This window comes from Podarcis pityusensis (assembly GCF_964106645.2).
Source record: "Podarcis pityusensis genome assembly, chromosome: 6".
In the NCBI taxonomy this organism is placed as follows: domain Eukaryota; kingdom Metazoa; phylum Chordata; class Lepidosauria; order Squamata; family Lacertidae; genus Podarcis; species Podarcis pityusensis.
This window is the reverse complement of record NC_138030.1, coordinates 29,389,344-29,404,925: the sequence shown is the minus strand read 5'-3', so window position 1 is coordinate 29,404,925 and position 15,582 is coordinate 29,389,344. Positions and strand designations below refer to the sequence as shown.

At 43.2% G+C, this 15,582-nt stretch overlaps 1 protein-coding gene and 1 long non-coding RNA gene across 8 annotated transcripts in view; one reads left to right on the top strand and one right to left on the bottom strand.

Annotated features, from left to right (window-relative positions):
* LOC308479568 overlaps positions 1 to 15,582 on the bottom strand; it is a 106,216-nt gene that overhangs the window by 42,599 nt on the left and 48,035 nt on the right. The window lies entirely within an intron of this gene.
* The window catches only part of TOX2 (TOX high mobility group box family member 2), a 256,169-nt gene that overhangs the window by 208,113 nt on the left and 32,474 nt on the right, over positions 1 to 15,582 (top strand). For all 7 annotated transcript variants that reach the window (XM_081010270.1, XM_081010272.1, XM_081010269.1 and 4 more), the window contains one exon: positions 13,389 to 13,616. In XM_081010270.1, coding sequence (XP_080866396.1) covers positions 13,389 to 13,616 — 228 coding nt within the window. The remainder of the gene's footprint in view (positions 1 to 13,388; positions 13,617 to 15,582) is intronic.

Genomic DNA, 15,582 nt, shown 5'->3' with positions numbered 1-15,582 from the left:
CTATATTTTAACTCAGATAGGTTTGGGATTTTTTTTAAAAAAATTTTATGTAATAATTGTTAAGTTAGTCTGTAAAGCAGAAGGTCTGTTAGGCTTCAGGGGAAATTCTTGCCATTCTGCTTTGGCTAGCAGTCAATAGATTCTGGATGTGTTGATGTTAGTGAGCAGACAAATGGAATGAGTATATGTAACATAGAAAGATTCTGTGAAATAAAAATCCCCTTCGTATTTTAGACTGTGAGGTCATGCTAATATATATACATATCCTCAGCCTTGTTTTTTATTCCACATTTCCTAGAGAAACAAACCTTTGTAAGAGTAGCTTTTATCTACATAATATATATGGTCAGCCTCTTGGGCTTGCTGATCAGAAGGTCAGCAGTTCAAATCCGTGCGATGGAGTGAGCTCCCATTGCTCTGTCCCACCTTCTGCCAACCTAGCAGTTTGAAAGCATACCAGTGCAAGTAGATAAGCAGGTACCACTGCAGCAGGAAGGTAAATGGCATCACTGTGCTCTTTGGCAGTCATCACAGTCCTCCGTTCACCAGTAGTGGTTTAGTTATGCTGGCCACATGACCCATAAAGCTGTCTGTGGATAAATGCCAGCTCCCTTGGCCTGAAAAGCTAGATGAGCACTGCACCCCATAGTTGCCTTTGACTGGACTTAACTGTCCAGGGGTCTTTTACCTTTACCTATATTACACATTGTTCATGATCTGTCACAAGTTAAGTCCCCTTAATTTCAGTTGTAATCTGTGGTACGTAAAGGTAAAGGACCCCTGACAGTTAAGTCCATTTGCAGATGACTCTGGGGTTGCGGCGCTCATCTTGCTTTACAGGCCGAGGGAGCCGGCGTTTGTCCACAGACAGTTTTTCTGGGTCATGTGGCCAGCATGACTAAGCCGCTTCTGGCGCAACAGAACACCGAAACTAGAGCAGCACACGGAAACGCCATTTACCTTTCTGGCAGAGTGGTACCTATTTATCTACTTGCACTTTTTGGCATGCTTTCGAACTCCTAGGTTGGCAAGAGCAGGGACCGAGCAATGGGAGCTCACCCCGCCGCAGGATTTGAACTGCCGACCTTCTGATCGGCAAGCCCAAGAGGCTCAGTGGTTTAGACCACAGCGCCACCCGCGTCCCTCTGTGGTACATAGAAGTGCTTAACGTAGACTAGATTGTGCCCATTGCTTTGATGATTTGGATGTTTAGTTGTGTATCCTGTTATAAGCAGAGCGATTGTTGTCCATAAAATGTGTGCAATATAATTGAGTGATAGATTTCCATTTGGATTCTTGATGCAATGTAACCTGGTTCATATATAATTATCACAGTGCATAGTTTATAGTATAAACTATAGTTGATCACACCAAGAGTTAGCCTTGTGCTACTCCCTCCTTGCCCCTCCCTTTCCACCCCAGCTTTGAGGAAGATATGGTTTGTTAAACTGCGGTTCAAGTGCTACTCACAATCTGGGGTATCGAAACAAGCCCTGGGCAGATACCCTACATTGTAAGTAGCACCTTTGATATCATGGAAAACTATCTGTGATGATGCTAGAAGACACACTGAGACTTTTGCCGCCCCAGCATTGTTTAGAATCAATCCCACGTTCACAGAAAAAGAGAGGTCGTTCTTTGTTTTATAAGCAACAGTGAAAGAGGGGGGTGGAGGGAAATAGAGGACAGACCAAAGAGTAGTAAGAAGTCTTAAAGGAAGTTTGTGACTAGTCAGAGTGTTTGTAGGAGGCTCTTGTACATGATCAAAAAATGTACCCCTGGACAAAAGTAAGCTTGTCAGTAGGAGGTGGTGAGCTGAATGTTTAGAAAGTATTTTGAGGTCTCCTCTTCCATGATTTTAAAGCAGGGATAGGCAACTTGGTGCCATGCAGATGTTCTGTACTACAACTCCCATAAACCCTGATCATTGCCCATGCTTACTATGACTGATAGGACTTATAGTCCAGAACACAGTGTTGTCTATCCCTGCCTTAAAGTCTGGGTAGGGAACTGTAAGTGGCTGCAGAATGAAAATTTTCTGTATATATTAAAGTAAATTTCTACAGTAAAGTTGAATTTGTAACAATAAAGGATAGTTTGGCATATATTTTTGAGAAATAAGTGTCCCTTCCGACAAAAATGGAAACTAGTGATCTTCTAGCACCATCTACAGCATATTGGAAGAAGCCTGCTGGAAATTTAGTTGAGAGCTAGGAGAACGAAGCAGTTTGCTCCCTTCCTGTAACTTCAGATCCAGAAGACCCATAATATATGAATCTGTGTCATTATAGTCCAGTGGTTCATGTGGCTGAAGAAAAGGCTGTTTCCATTGGGGGCCATCGGAGTACAGAAGCAGCAGAAGAGGGCCCTGAACCACTTTCACATTAACCATTCCCCTCCTCCAATATGCCCCTCTACCCCAATGGCTTCCTCCTCTCCTTGTATTTTACCTCTTTTAATGAACCACTCTGACACTGGGCCTCTGTCTTGCTAGAATTTGATTTCATTTTATTGGCTTTCACCCAGTCCATTACTGAGTCAGGCACCTCCTGTTTCATATGTCACAGGAGCTGTGTGTCATCAACGTACTGATGACGCTGTGCCTTACCCTTTAAATTCTTCTTTGCAAGATCAGTAAACTGACCCAAGAGCCCTTTTTATTCCAAAACAACATGGCCCCAGTGCTCAGATGTTTCCAGAAATATACTTCCGACACCATGTTCAATGTATTATTGTTCCTTTGTGGTTCATTTTTTACTTTCATTTCTGAATTGTACCAATGAGTACAAATTGCAAGTTAAGCCTTTGGACATTGTTATTTCTATATTTGTATTTTGTGCTGTTTGTGTCTTATGTGAAAGTTTTTTGTTCAAATAGTCCAAACCAGGGTTGGAGAACCTGTGGTTCTCTATATGTGATTGGCTGCCAACTCGCAAACAGCAGGAGGAATGGTTAGGAATTGTGGCAGTTGCAGCCTAGCAACATCTGAGGGGTCCCAAGTTTTCCACCTCTAGTTTAAACAACATGTTGTGTTCATTTTTGTGCTATCTTCTCAGCAGCATCACTGCGCTTAAATCTGTCGTATCATAATTTCCCCCCAAACCACTGTAATGCAGAAGAATTGAATTTTGATATCTCTTTCATAAGGCCCTCTTTTAAATTCAGCCAATCAGATGCAGTGGTGGCTCTGCCATTCCACTCAGCTTTGCCACTCCCAGGTGGGAATTAGAATTGCTGCCATAGTCAACAGTGAAAACTGTTTACCCTCACCTAGTCCTATAAAGTGGTAAAATGTTGTCAGTGAAAATCCGTTCCCTCTAAAAATGTGCTGCTTCGGTTATTGATATTGGAATAGTCTTTCCTTTGGGAAAAATATTAATAGTAGTCATTGGGCAGATGAGACATTTGTCCTGGGGCTTTTAATGGCCTTCCAGACAGTTCCACCAATGTTCCTTCTTGTTTTCCTTCTGAAAAAGGTGCTATTTGTGTAGGTCTCTGGTGTCTAGAAGGAAAAGAACAAGCTGTGACTGTTGCTTTGTTTGCTGCATTGGTAATATTCTCCATTTGAATTAAGTTTAACTGATGCTTTCATTTTTGTTTTCAGTAAGTTGCTTTGAATGGCAGTGGATGTTTGATTTGAACATGTTTAGCAAAAATATCGGGAGAGCAATCTTACAGCAAGAAGCTGAATACACAGTGTTACTAGTCTCTATGCCTGTGAGAAACCAGTTGCAGTGTAGGGGGTTGTAGTGATGTTCCCATTAGGGGAAATGGAGCTGGGGATATCTGTCTGGTAGAATATATGGGCAATCAGGGAATGGGGCAAAGGAGATGCAGAGCTGCTCAGAAGAGCAGAGCAGAGCCTCTCTAGACTTTGTAGCTAAGGCCAACCCTGATAAGATTACCCTGTTCTGTGTTTTGGGTATGTTTTCTTAGCTGAAACAAAATATGGGCAATTCTTCTTAGTTAAAACATAGAAACAATTTTGATTATGTTCAGAACTAACAGTGCTGCTAAAAGTCCATTTTTTATTTTTGTTGTGTGCCAGCCTAGTGCGTGAACTTTAATCCATTATTGCTTGATGTTCATGGCATGTTATCAGGGACTCAGTGCATTAGCAAATATGACGAGAGTGCTTTGTGCTATAAAGGCTTTTAAGGTCTGGGCTACACTGAATGATGAGTGAACTCTTGCCAGCCCAGTAAAGCTTCAGCAATGATGGGAACCTGACCTACCCTCTGCATGACGTCATGCAATTGACAATTGTTGCTATACTCTTAACGTCAAGCTTTAAAAACATGGCAGACATATGCTTGTGCAGTTGCCTTTCTCACACTTGTTGTACACAAAAAAATAGATCCAAGATTGTCTTGTATATGTGAACCTAAGAACAGGAGGAGAACAGTGCAAGAAAAGATCAGGACTTGGAGTCACTTAATTCACTGTAGAGGATATTGAAAATTTCAACTCTTTTGGAACATGTGCAGCTTCCTACCAACACTGATGGTTAAGGTTGATCCTCATGTTATGTTTTTATGCAGAACCACATGCATGTACAAAGACATGTGTATTTTGAAACATGGACTTGCATTTTTTCATTCTTGAGCGCATGTTGGGAATAGATACCCTTCCTATTATTTGTGTAAGGATGCCAGAATACACAGTCACAGCCATTTGGATTGTATTAGTGGTATCGAATGGTGTCCATCCGCTGATGGAACCGAACCCTATGAGTGGAGCAGAGGAAGATGAGAATTTTCAGCAATCACCCTACTGCAACCCCCTGCACTTCACTAAGTCTGCTCTGAGCAGAGTGAGAGAAGTGCAGTGGGGGAATTGCCAGTGATGCCTCCCTCTCCTGTTCCAATGATAGATTCCATCTTTTGGTGGACAGATACCACTGAATACCATCACATGACTTATTTCTGCATGTGACATAAATATTGACCACTGTGGTTACAAAGTTAGCATGACTTTCTAAGCAAGCCCCCTGGGCAAATCTGCCCAAACCTTTTAATAAGAACACCCAAAGTAATATTGCCGTAAATCCATTTTCTTATTTGAATTTGTCCTATTAGCCCTGTTGCATTTACTCCTTCAGTAGGAGAACTGGGAATCTATCCACAAAGCTGCATGAGCCCCCCACCCCCGATGGCACTGTATTTTCTGCCTGTGGCTTTTACCACTTGAAATCCTGTTTTCACAGAAAAACTGTTTCCCCTCCCCCGTCCCGGTTTTCTCTTCTTACTCAAGACTTTAGATTCAGTTTTTAATTAATGGTTGCAGAACTGAAAAGGTACGTTCGATAAGTAACATCCACATAATTTAATACTTAATTACCGAATGCAATATGCACTTGGTTTGGTATTTTACTAATTACTTAATTAAATTATTACGAGGGCTGAGCTGAAAGAGGGAGGCTTCTTGAAAACATTTGGTAACTGCAAAAAGAGCCTCCTTTTTTCTATGGCTTTTCACAGGTCAAAAGTATCCAACCACAGTGCAATGTCAGTAACTATTTAGAGCAGCAGGGAAGTGCTGGCCAGGTTGCCCTGATAATAGGGCTGACAACAGTGAAGGTGGCTGCAGTGAGCCCCTGGGGCTTCCCCTTCCCAAATAGCATCATGCTGCCTGTGACTTTATGACTGCCACAACCAGATCTTCTGGGATCCATTGTGGCTGTAGCTGGGTCTGACAGCAAAACCGGGACACTGGCAAAGGACTCTGCCCAGAAGCACCAGGCAGCACAGGGCTCTCTCAGATGCCAGCCCAGCAGGCAGACACAGCTGGTTTTCAGGAGATCCAATGACAGGTGGAGAGAGGAAGCAGGCTTTAAAAACCCTGCTGCATTCAAGGAATTGAGATACCATGGGAGTAGAGCCTGAAACTAGGGTTTAACTGCATCTTGAGGGGAGCCCCCTTTGAAGACTGGTCACCAAGAGATCTCCCCTCCCAGACCCTAAAGAAGACGACTGAAGGCAGATACTCCCTCCAGCGGATCCCATAGGGAAGGTTCTGAGATACCCTCTCCAATGCTCCTATTCCCAAACCCAGCATTTCCCCATAAATTGAGTGGCGTGGCATGGGATTGAAAAGAATCTGCCTGAAAAACACATTTGAGAAACATTGCGAAGTTTTTGGTGAGAGTGGGTTTGGGTTGGTTTACCTTGCTGCCCTAAACAAGGTGGTGAGTTGTTGTTTTTCTTGTAAGCTGTTGGGAAAACCTTGTTGGGCCTTACACAAGAATCTGCTAGTCCCTCTATTCATAAACCACCTCAGGAAAACAGGGAGAGTAAGTCCTCCCTTCACCCCTAAAAACACTGTGTTGGGAAGGGAGCATTGGCCAGTATAACCAATATTAACCAATGCTGATCAAGACAAATTACTCTGAGGGATAGTGGGAGAGCTAGACAGGCCTGCTGGGGGAACTGTGGAAGAAGAACAAATTATTCTCTTTTTTTCTTTGCTCCCCTTCTTTTCCTCCTTCAACTCATCTCCCCACAACTCAACCCATGATTTCAGAAGGGCCCACACTTGTTCTAAATATTCCTGACCCTGATAATTCTGGCTTCTTCTTTTCTTGGAATGCAGCTTTCTCTTAGACCCAAATCTGCTTTCTTTTGTCTCCCCTTTTATTTTCTACATATACAATTAAAAGCAATATACATCTACATTTTTGTAAAGTAAAACGTCAACATTAACTCCACCCCCTCCCTAATAATAGGTGCACCTTTCACTTTTAAGAAACCAATCCAGTTTCTTTCTTTCGATTAATAGCATTGTGGGTGGGATGGAGGAAAGAGGGCGAGAACTCTTGCGTCTTGTTACTAGTGGGCAGCTGTCCATTTGACGAATGCCAACACATTAAAAATGAGCTTAATGGCCAGTCAGGACTGGGTGAGCGGAGAACATTATTATTCCTGCCCTTCCCACTTTTCTCGGACTGTTCCCAACAAACATGAATTCTTTTACACTCGGCAGGTTTCAAGCACTTTTGGCAGTAGTACTTGCAGAAGTTTCTCCTGTTGGCTGAGTGACTGACAGACTGACATACTGGGTTACTACCCCCCCCCTTAATGGTTTGGTATTCAGATTTCATTGCGCCCTAACTTTTGAGAGTGCTTTTTTGCCTTCCTTTTTTCAAATTGCATATTCTTGCTTAAGTTTATATCCACTGTACGTAGCAGAGTTGTTGAAGTGCGTAAAGTACCTGCCATCAAGGTGTCAGAAGCAGTTATGAATCCAGCTTCATTCAGAGAAGCCTGTCTGCCCTTGGAGAGCAGGCTCTGCCTTCTTGCATGTATGGTTTTAGGTTGCATTGTGTGCTTAGTAGTTGACTCCAAATGCATCATTTGACTTTACTCTGTTATTTTTCTAGGGATGTGGGGATTGTGTTGCTGTGTGGTCTTGGTGTTTAGTTACCTATCCAATATTCAAGCATATATCTATCTATCTCTATCTCTCTATCCCTCACGACGGGGTGAGCTCCCGTTGCTCGGTCCCTGCTCCTGCCGACCTAGCAGTTCGAAAGCAGGTCAAGTGCAAGTAGATAAATAGGTACTGCTCCGGCGGGAAGGTAAACGGCGTTTCCATGCGCTGCTCTGGTTCACCAGAAGCGGCTTAGTCATGCTGGCCACATGACCTGGAACCTGTATGCCGGTTCCCTCGGCCAATAAAGCGAGATGAGCACCGCAACCCCAGAGTCGTCCATGACTGGACCTAACATCAGGGGTCCCTTTACCTTTTATATTATATACATGATATGGTTGTGGATGTACATTTGGGTCAAGGACCAGAGATAGGTTGCCCCTCTAGTAAGTAGAGTGCTGTTGTGCTCAGGTCTTGCTTTTGGACTTCCCATAGGCAACTGGTTGTCCACAGTAAGAATAGGATGCTAGATTAGATGGGTCATTGACCTGACCCAGCAGCACTCTTCCCGTGTTCTTATGGTGACAGCACAGATTAATAATGATCTGCACTAGAACGCATTGGTTCCTTTATTTATCAAAGAATTGTAGAGTTGGAAGGAATCCCGGGGGTCATCTAGAACTAATCAGCAGTTCCACATGTGCAAAGACTGTTCCCCCCCCCAGCATTATCTCTTCCACAAGCTAGCTGGAAAATATAAGCACAAGGCAATAAAGTTATTTGATCTATTTGATTTTTAAGTCACTCTTTCACCCAGCTGAGAGCCCAAAGCCATGTGCAGCATAATTAGACCATCAGCTTAAATTCCATTTAAAATGGAAAGCATGGGATTATGGTACTCTAGTTCTACCTGTGCAGCTAGAAGTCCCAGGGCACTTCATTCCCAAAGGCCTGGGTGAATAAATAAGTCTCTCACTAGATTCTAAAGGCCAGCAATGGCAATTGTATGTCTCCAAGGAGGGAGTTCCAATACCTGGAGGCATAATCTATACAGAACTATACAGCCAGCTGCAGAATACTTTAAATGATGTGATCAGGGCAAGCTACATGTTAAACTTGTAAAGTGACTTGGCATAAAGGTGGTATATAAATGTGGTCAATCAAACTGCCTGAGGACCAACCATAATGTAGGTACTCTGCTCCGACCTCTGCGACCAGTGATTTCCTCTATGATTCTTTAACCTCTCCTTTTGTTTTCTCTTCTGGATTTTCATGGAAAGGGGTATGGATGGTTTATTTTAAAAAGTATCACTGCAAGCTTGTAAATTGTCCATCATCAGTAAGAAATAATAATCCTCCCTCTAAGTGATATGGGGATGGGATGGTTAGATCAAACAATTTCCATCCCATGCTGGTTTCACATGTTCATAGAACTGGCACCGTCTTGCCTGTTTGCAGGCAGACCTTTTAGGATAATCCACCCAGTTTTGCAAAAACTAAAGTGCTTACAAGGTGGTCCAAGGGCTGTCTCTTTCATTCTTAAGATTTTACAGCTGCCTGCAGCAGCTAATACCTCCCCTGTGACTGCACAGCTTTCTTTTCCTAAGTGTATAAAAATACTCCCAGGAAGCCACTGTACATCATAATACACTTTCCTTTCCTGGGGAATTGTACAAAGTAAAAGATGGCTTCCTCCATGTACCTTGCAGTAGTGGTGGGCATCTCTTTCCATTTCTTTTCTTTTTTTGATGAAGTTACAAGGTTGATGGGTCAGGGGAATGCTGTGGACATAGTATATTTTGATACACTATGATATTCTTGCAGGGAAGCTGGTAAAATATGAGTTGAATGAGGCCACTGTTAGGTGGATTTGTAGGTGGTTGACTGACCAAATCCAAAGAGTACTCATTCATGGTTCTTCATCATCCTGGGAAAAAGTGTCAAGTGGGGTACCACGAGGTTCTCTCCTAGGCCCACTGTCATTCAAAATATTTATAAATGACTTGGATGAAGGAATTGAGGGGGTGCTCATCCAAATTGCAGATGACACCAAACTGGGAGGGATAGCTAATGCTGCAGAAGACAGAATCAGAATTCGAAACGACCTTAATAGATTGCAGAACTGGGCTCAAACTAACAAAATTAATTTCAGTAGGGACAAATGTAAGGTTCTGCATTTAGACACAACAGAGAACAGGCCGGAATAGAGCCCCTTTCCCTCATGTGCTAGTGTTGTTGTTTGGCAGGGAATATTTATATGGTTGCTCATTAAAAAATGGTGCACACACCCACCCCTGCAGTCTGACATAGCACAGTGCAGTTTTACCCCTTCAGGATTCTATCACCTCCTCCTGCTGTATTCCTGGACCTTATAAAAAGCACTGTCTGATGGTGAAAATTTCAGTGATCTCAAAGCTGGACTTGATGTGTCTGGGAAAAAGAAAAGGGAAAGATGTTTAAACTTCTGTCAGTAGGTTATGGTGAAATGTATGAACTGTTGAATGAACCTGCAGTGATTTGGAAATGACTACAGAGATCACAGGCAGAAAAAGAGTGAGAGGGGTTGGTTAGTGAGAGAAACTTGAAACTCCCCAGGGAGATGTTTTGCCAGAATCGCTGAGGGAGATTACAGGTCCGTGGGGGAAAGAAGAGGAGAAGAATCTGATATTTCTTGCAAACGTTGTTGCTTTTGATCTTTAGCCTTGACATTCGCAACAGAGAATGAAGGAAAGCATTGCTACACCCACACAGAAAGCAGTTTTGACATTTGTAAATCTCAGCAATATAGAGACAAATGAAAGAAACTGCAGAGTGATGCTGGAGAACAGGGAAGGTTAAAGTTCAGTGCCAAGGCGTAGCTGGAATAGAACTCTTTGACTGCCACTTAGAAAGGAGAAATGAAAGGGCCTTTCTCTCTCTCTCTTTTGCTCACACACGCAAACACACCCCTTATTCACAGAGTGTTGGTGCAAGTTCTCAGCCCACAGGCTGCGAAGAATCCTAACACAGCTGACGCAGGGAGCCATGTAAACAGAGCCTGGGCTTCACTGTGGGGAGAACATGCTCAACTAACCTAATCATTACTGTCTCTGGAGAAGTGACAATATGAGCAGCAAAGAGTGCGGCAAACCCATTAATCAGACTTTGAGGAGTGCTTTGATACGATATACAGCTCTAAAAAATGTGAGCAAGGTTAACAGTACAATATGAATTATTATTTATTCGTACAGCAGTTTCAGTGTCCAAGATGTGCATTGCAGAATAATGCAGGCAACAAACACAGGCCCCTGCCTGCAAATCAATGGCAAGATCTTTAAAAATGCAGGGGCCCGTCAAAAGAGGCAGGCTAGATTTGAGGGGAGATTACTGAGCATTTCCTCCCAAAATATCCACACCATTACCTAATGGGAAAGACCACAGCTTGGTGATAAGAGTGCACACTCTGCATACAGAATGCCCAACATCTCCAAAAAGGGCTGGGAATGATTCGTGCCTGAAAACTCTGAAGAGTTTCTGCCAGTCAGTGTAGACAATATTGAACTAGATAGACCAATGATCTGACTTGGTATATGGCAGTTCCTACAATGCCACAAAAGTCTGCCATTCCCTGGCTTGGAATGTGAACTTTACATTACTCAGGTTTCTTCCCCAGTTAGGACTGTAATATGAACTGAAGATGACTCCCTCCTTCCCATGCCTCACTCACTCACCCCCTTTAGCCATTCACTTACCTATGATTTTCCTTTTCCCTTACTTGGTTGCTGTGGCAGCAGGTGGCTCTTCCTTTCCCCCTTCTTGGATGCACATTTACCACTTGATGACTGCCCCATATATTAATAATAATAATAATAATAATAATAATAATAATAATTTATACCTCACCCATCTGGCTGGGTTTCCCCAGCCACTCTGGGTGGCTTCCAACAAAATATTAAAACACAGTGGTCTGTTAAACATTAAAAGCTTCCCTAAACAGGGCTGCCTTCAGATGTCTTCTAAAAGTCTGGTAGTTGTTCTTCTCTTTGACATGTGGTGGGAGGGTGTTCCACAGGGTGGGTGCCACTACCGAGAAGGCCCTCTGCCTGGTTCCTTGCAACTTGGCTTCTCTCAGTGAGGGAACCACCAGAAGGTCCTCAGAACTGGACCTCAGTGTCCAGGCAGAACGATGGGGGTGGAGATGCTCCTTCAGGTATACTGGACCGAGGCCGTTTAGGGCTTTAAAGGTCAGCACCAACACTTTCAATTGTGCTTGGAAATGCACTGGGAGCCAATGTAGATCTTTGAAGACTGGTGTTATGTGGTCTTGGCAGCCACTCCCAGTCACCAGTCTAGCTGCCACATTCTGGATTAGTTGTAGTTTCCAGGTCTTCTTCAAAGGTAGCCCCACATAGAGTGCATTGCAGTAATCCAAGTGAGAGATAACTAGAGCATACACCACTCTGGCGAGACAGTCCGCGGACAGATAGGGTCTCAGCCTGCATACCAGATGGAGCTGGTAAACAGCTGCCCTAGACACAGAATTGACCTGCGCCTCCATGGACAGCTGTGAGTCCAAAATGACTCCCAGGCTGCGCACCTGGTCCTTCTGGGGCATGGTTACCCCATTCAGGACCAGGGAGTCTTCCACACCTGCCCGTCTCCTGTCCCCCAAAAACAGTACCTCTGTCTTGTCAGGATTCAACCTCAATCTGTGAGCTGCCATCCATCCTCCAACCACCTCCAGACACTCACACAGTACCTTTACCACCTTCACTGGTTCTGATTTGAAAGAGAGGTAGAGCTGGGTATCATCCGCATATTGATGAACACCCAGCCCAAACCCCCTGATGATCTCTCCCAACGGCTGCATGTAGATGTTGAAAAGCATGGGGGAGAGGACAGAACCCTGAGGCACCCCTCAAGTGAGAGCCCAGGGGTCTGAACACTCATTTCCCCCACCACTTTCTGAACACAGTCCAGGAGGAAGGAGCGGAACCACTGTATAACAGTGCCCCCAGCTCCCAGCCCCTCTAGATGGTCCAGAAGGATGTTATGGTTGATGGTATCAAAAGCCACTGAGAGATCCAGCAGAACTAGGAAACAGCTCTCACCTTTGTCCCTAGCCCACTGGAGATCATTGACCAGTGCGACCAAGGCTGTTTCAGTCCCATGATGAGTCCTGAATCCCGATTGGAAGGGATCCAAATGGTCCGCTTCTTCCAGCCATTAAATGATGGCTTATGTATATGAATGAGCCATCCCTGACCAAACTGTTCAGAAAGAATGTTTATATTAGCCCTTTTCAGATGTTCTGCATCTAAAATCAAGTAAATGTATGAGAGAGGCAGTAGGGAAGAGCTACACACCCACTCCTGACCTGGTTACCCTCCATGAATTGAAAGATGAACACCTGAAGCAGTAGGGAGCTTCCCCTGCTCATTGTTTTCCTGGTTTTCCCAGGTTCTAAAACACATGCGGAGTTTCTATGAGTACAGCAGACTCCCCACTTTACAATGGTGACTGGGGATTGGAGCTAGTTTGGTGGTCCCCACTGCCCTCCCATTTTTCCTAAAGTCAGCTGTAGGGTACCTGAAGAGGGATATTATTATCTTATGCCACATGAACCATAAGAACTTTCCAATGAAGCAAATTCATAAATCCAGCTGCTGCACAATAAATCAAATAATACTCATGCATGTGTGAACCTACCCTTAGCATAACAGCAAAAGTGGTGGCACTCAGAGCTACTTGCAGTAATTTGTATAAAGATCAAGTATGGGGTAGTAAAGATGTCAAAAATTCAGAATTGTGAATGGAGCATCTATAAAAGGAATCCGAGGCCTTTCTTGACTTGGTGGCATCATACTTCCTTAAGAACAGAAGATCACAAGCAACTATACGGAAGGCTACTGATAAGGGTTCTTAGTTTTCTTGAGTCATTGGCTACCTTCCCTATCATTCCAAGTTGTCTTGAATTTTTAATCTGAACCAGGACTGAACTGAATGGTGATAATTAACAATTCCGTCTTGACTTTTGACAGGTAACTGGAGAGAAGAGACCACTAACAGATTTGGGCAAAAAGCCCAAAAACCAAAAGAAGAAGAAAAAGAAGGACCCCAATGAACCCCAGAAGCCAGTGTCAGCTTATGCCCTGTTTTTCAGAGATACACAAGCCGCTATCAAAGGACAAAACCCCAACGCTACCTTTGGGGATGTATCAAAAATTGTTGCATCGATGTGGGACAGTTTAGGAGAAGAACAAAAACAGGTACATTCCTTGTCCACCTTACTGCTGAAAGTTAGTATGTTTGTTTTTCTTGATGATGCCATGCTTTTCTTTTTCTTGAAAGAAAAAAATATCTGCACTGTTTTTCGTTCGATTTTGCTTTGGTTTATTTTATTTTTTTATTTATTAAATTGGTATAACCGCCCTTCATCCGTAGATCTCAGGGCAGTTCAATGCACAAAAATACCGATTTACCTTTTCTTCTTCAAAGCTAGGACTTCAGCAAAAGCTTGCCTAAAAAACAACTAAAACTCAGGGTATTGCAAACAACAGTAAATATAGTATATATCCCTTATGCACCCAGTAGATCACAGCAGTCTGTTAGAGTGTTTCTCCTTCAAGTTTCAAAGACCCCCAATGCTCACCCCAGTAACTGCTACTGGAAGTGCAAAGATGAAGGGATGACTAGTGCAGAGAAACAGGCCCATCTCCATCCACCTGCTTTGCAGTGAATAACTTCATATTACCGTGTTGTGATTATCATCTAAATGTATTTTTCCTAGTTTTGCTTGTTCACAATTTTGAGAGGACATAAGCTATGGCAGGAGTAGCAGCATGGTACCTTCCAGCTGAACTACAGCTTCTCTCATCATCTCTGACTATTGGCCATACTAACAGGGGCTGATGAAAGTGATAGTCCAACAACATCTAAAGGGCACCACGTTGCCTATCCCTGAAGCTACTCTCTCTATGCACCAGTTGTGCTTAGGCTTTGAACAAGGCTAGAGAATCTTAATATCTGAAGTCAGATTATTTGAGAAATCTTCCACTCACCCCATCGATATGGGTAGCAGCATTTCTGGGCCGAAAATCTCTAATTGGTAATTTCATCCGTTTAGTTTCAGAGACCAACTGTCCTTAATGGCAACTTTTGTGCTCTCTGGTGGTTGCACTGAACTTAAGCCTGCCAAAAGAAAAAGAGCAGGCATACGAGACTCAAATACTTCCTGACAGTTTAGATCCTCCCACTGGAAGGGTTCCAGGTGGTTAGATCTGCGAAAGGAGAAGCAGGTGGAGAAACCAATTTAAATTAAAATGTGTTTGAAAATGGTTCTGCATTTTATATTGTTTTGTGTAGGTGACAAGTACCATGAATATGTTTAACTTTAATGAGGCCAATGTCTTTCTTTTTTAATTCTGATGTAGTTTTCTAACTTTCTGCACTTTTATAGCTCACTTGAATGGGGCATTGATGATTACTCCGTTACTCTTTGCCTGTGTACAGATAATTATTTGTGTAGAGCAGCGTAGGACTAGCCTCCCCGCTTACTGATGCCTTGGCACTAGACCCTTTGATATAGTACTAGAAACTTGATAACCTTATAAACACCAGAGAGGACCTCATTTCAGAGGATAAATCCTTTATCAGATTCCTAATTGCAACCCCTTCCCATGGTCATATGAAATGCAAGTCAGCAAAGCAGGAAAAGAGACTAAAGCAAAGCTCAGATTGCACCGGGTCTGGTGAATTTCTAAAATAATTATTGGATGTTTCATTCTTGAACGTGCTGGAAGGAAATGGGGTGGGGAAAATGTGACCTAGCAAAGGTTGTTGGACTGTGACTTCCATTAGCCCCCCCCCCTTTTCAGAGTTGTAGTCCATCAACTTATAGAGGACCACAGATTCCCGTGCCATCTGCTGGTGGGAAAGATTGAGCATAGTCCAAGGAAAAGTGGTTTTTGAAGAGTAAGAAAGCATAAAAGGCTACATGAAAGCAGATGCCTTTTACCTGCTTCAAAACAATTTTAAAAAGCTGTAAAAGCTGCTTCAGACATGGCAGATGGTAGTTACTAAGCATTTCAGAGGCACAGTCTAAGTCCCTAAAACAATCTTACGTGCATGTTTTACAGTAGCACATGTAAAAGTTAGGAATGTATTGTATATATTCCCTCTTGTAGTCTGTCTTGCTTCTTTTGCTAAAGTCATATAGAACTATATACTCCGTGG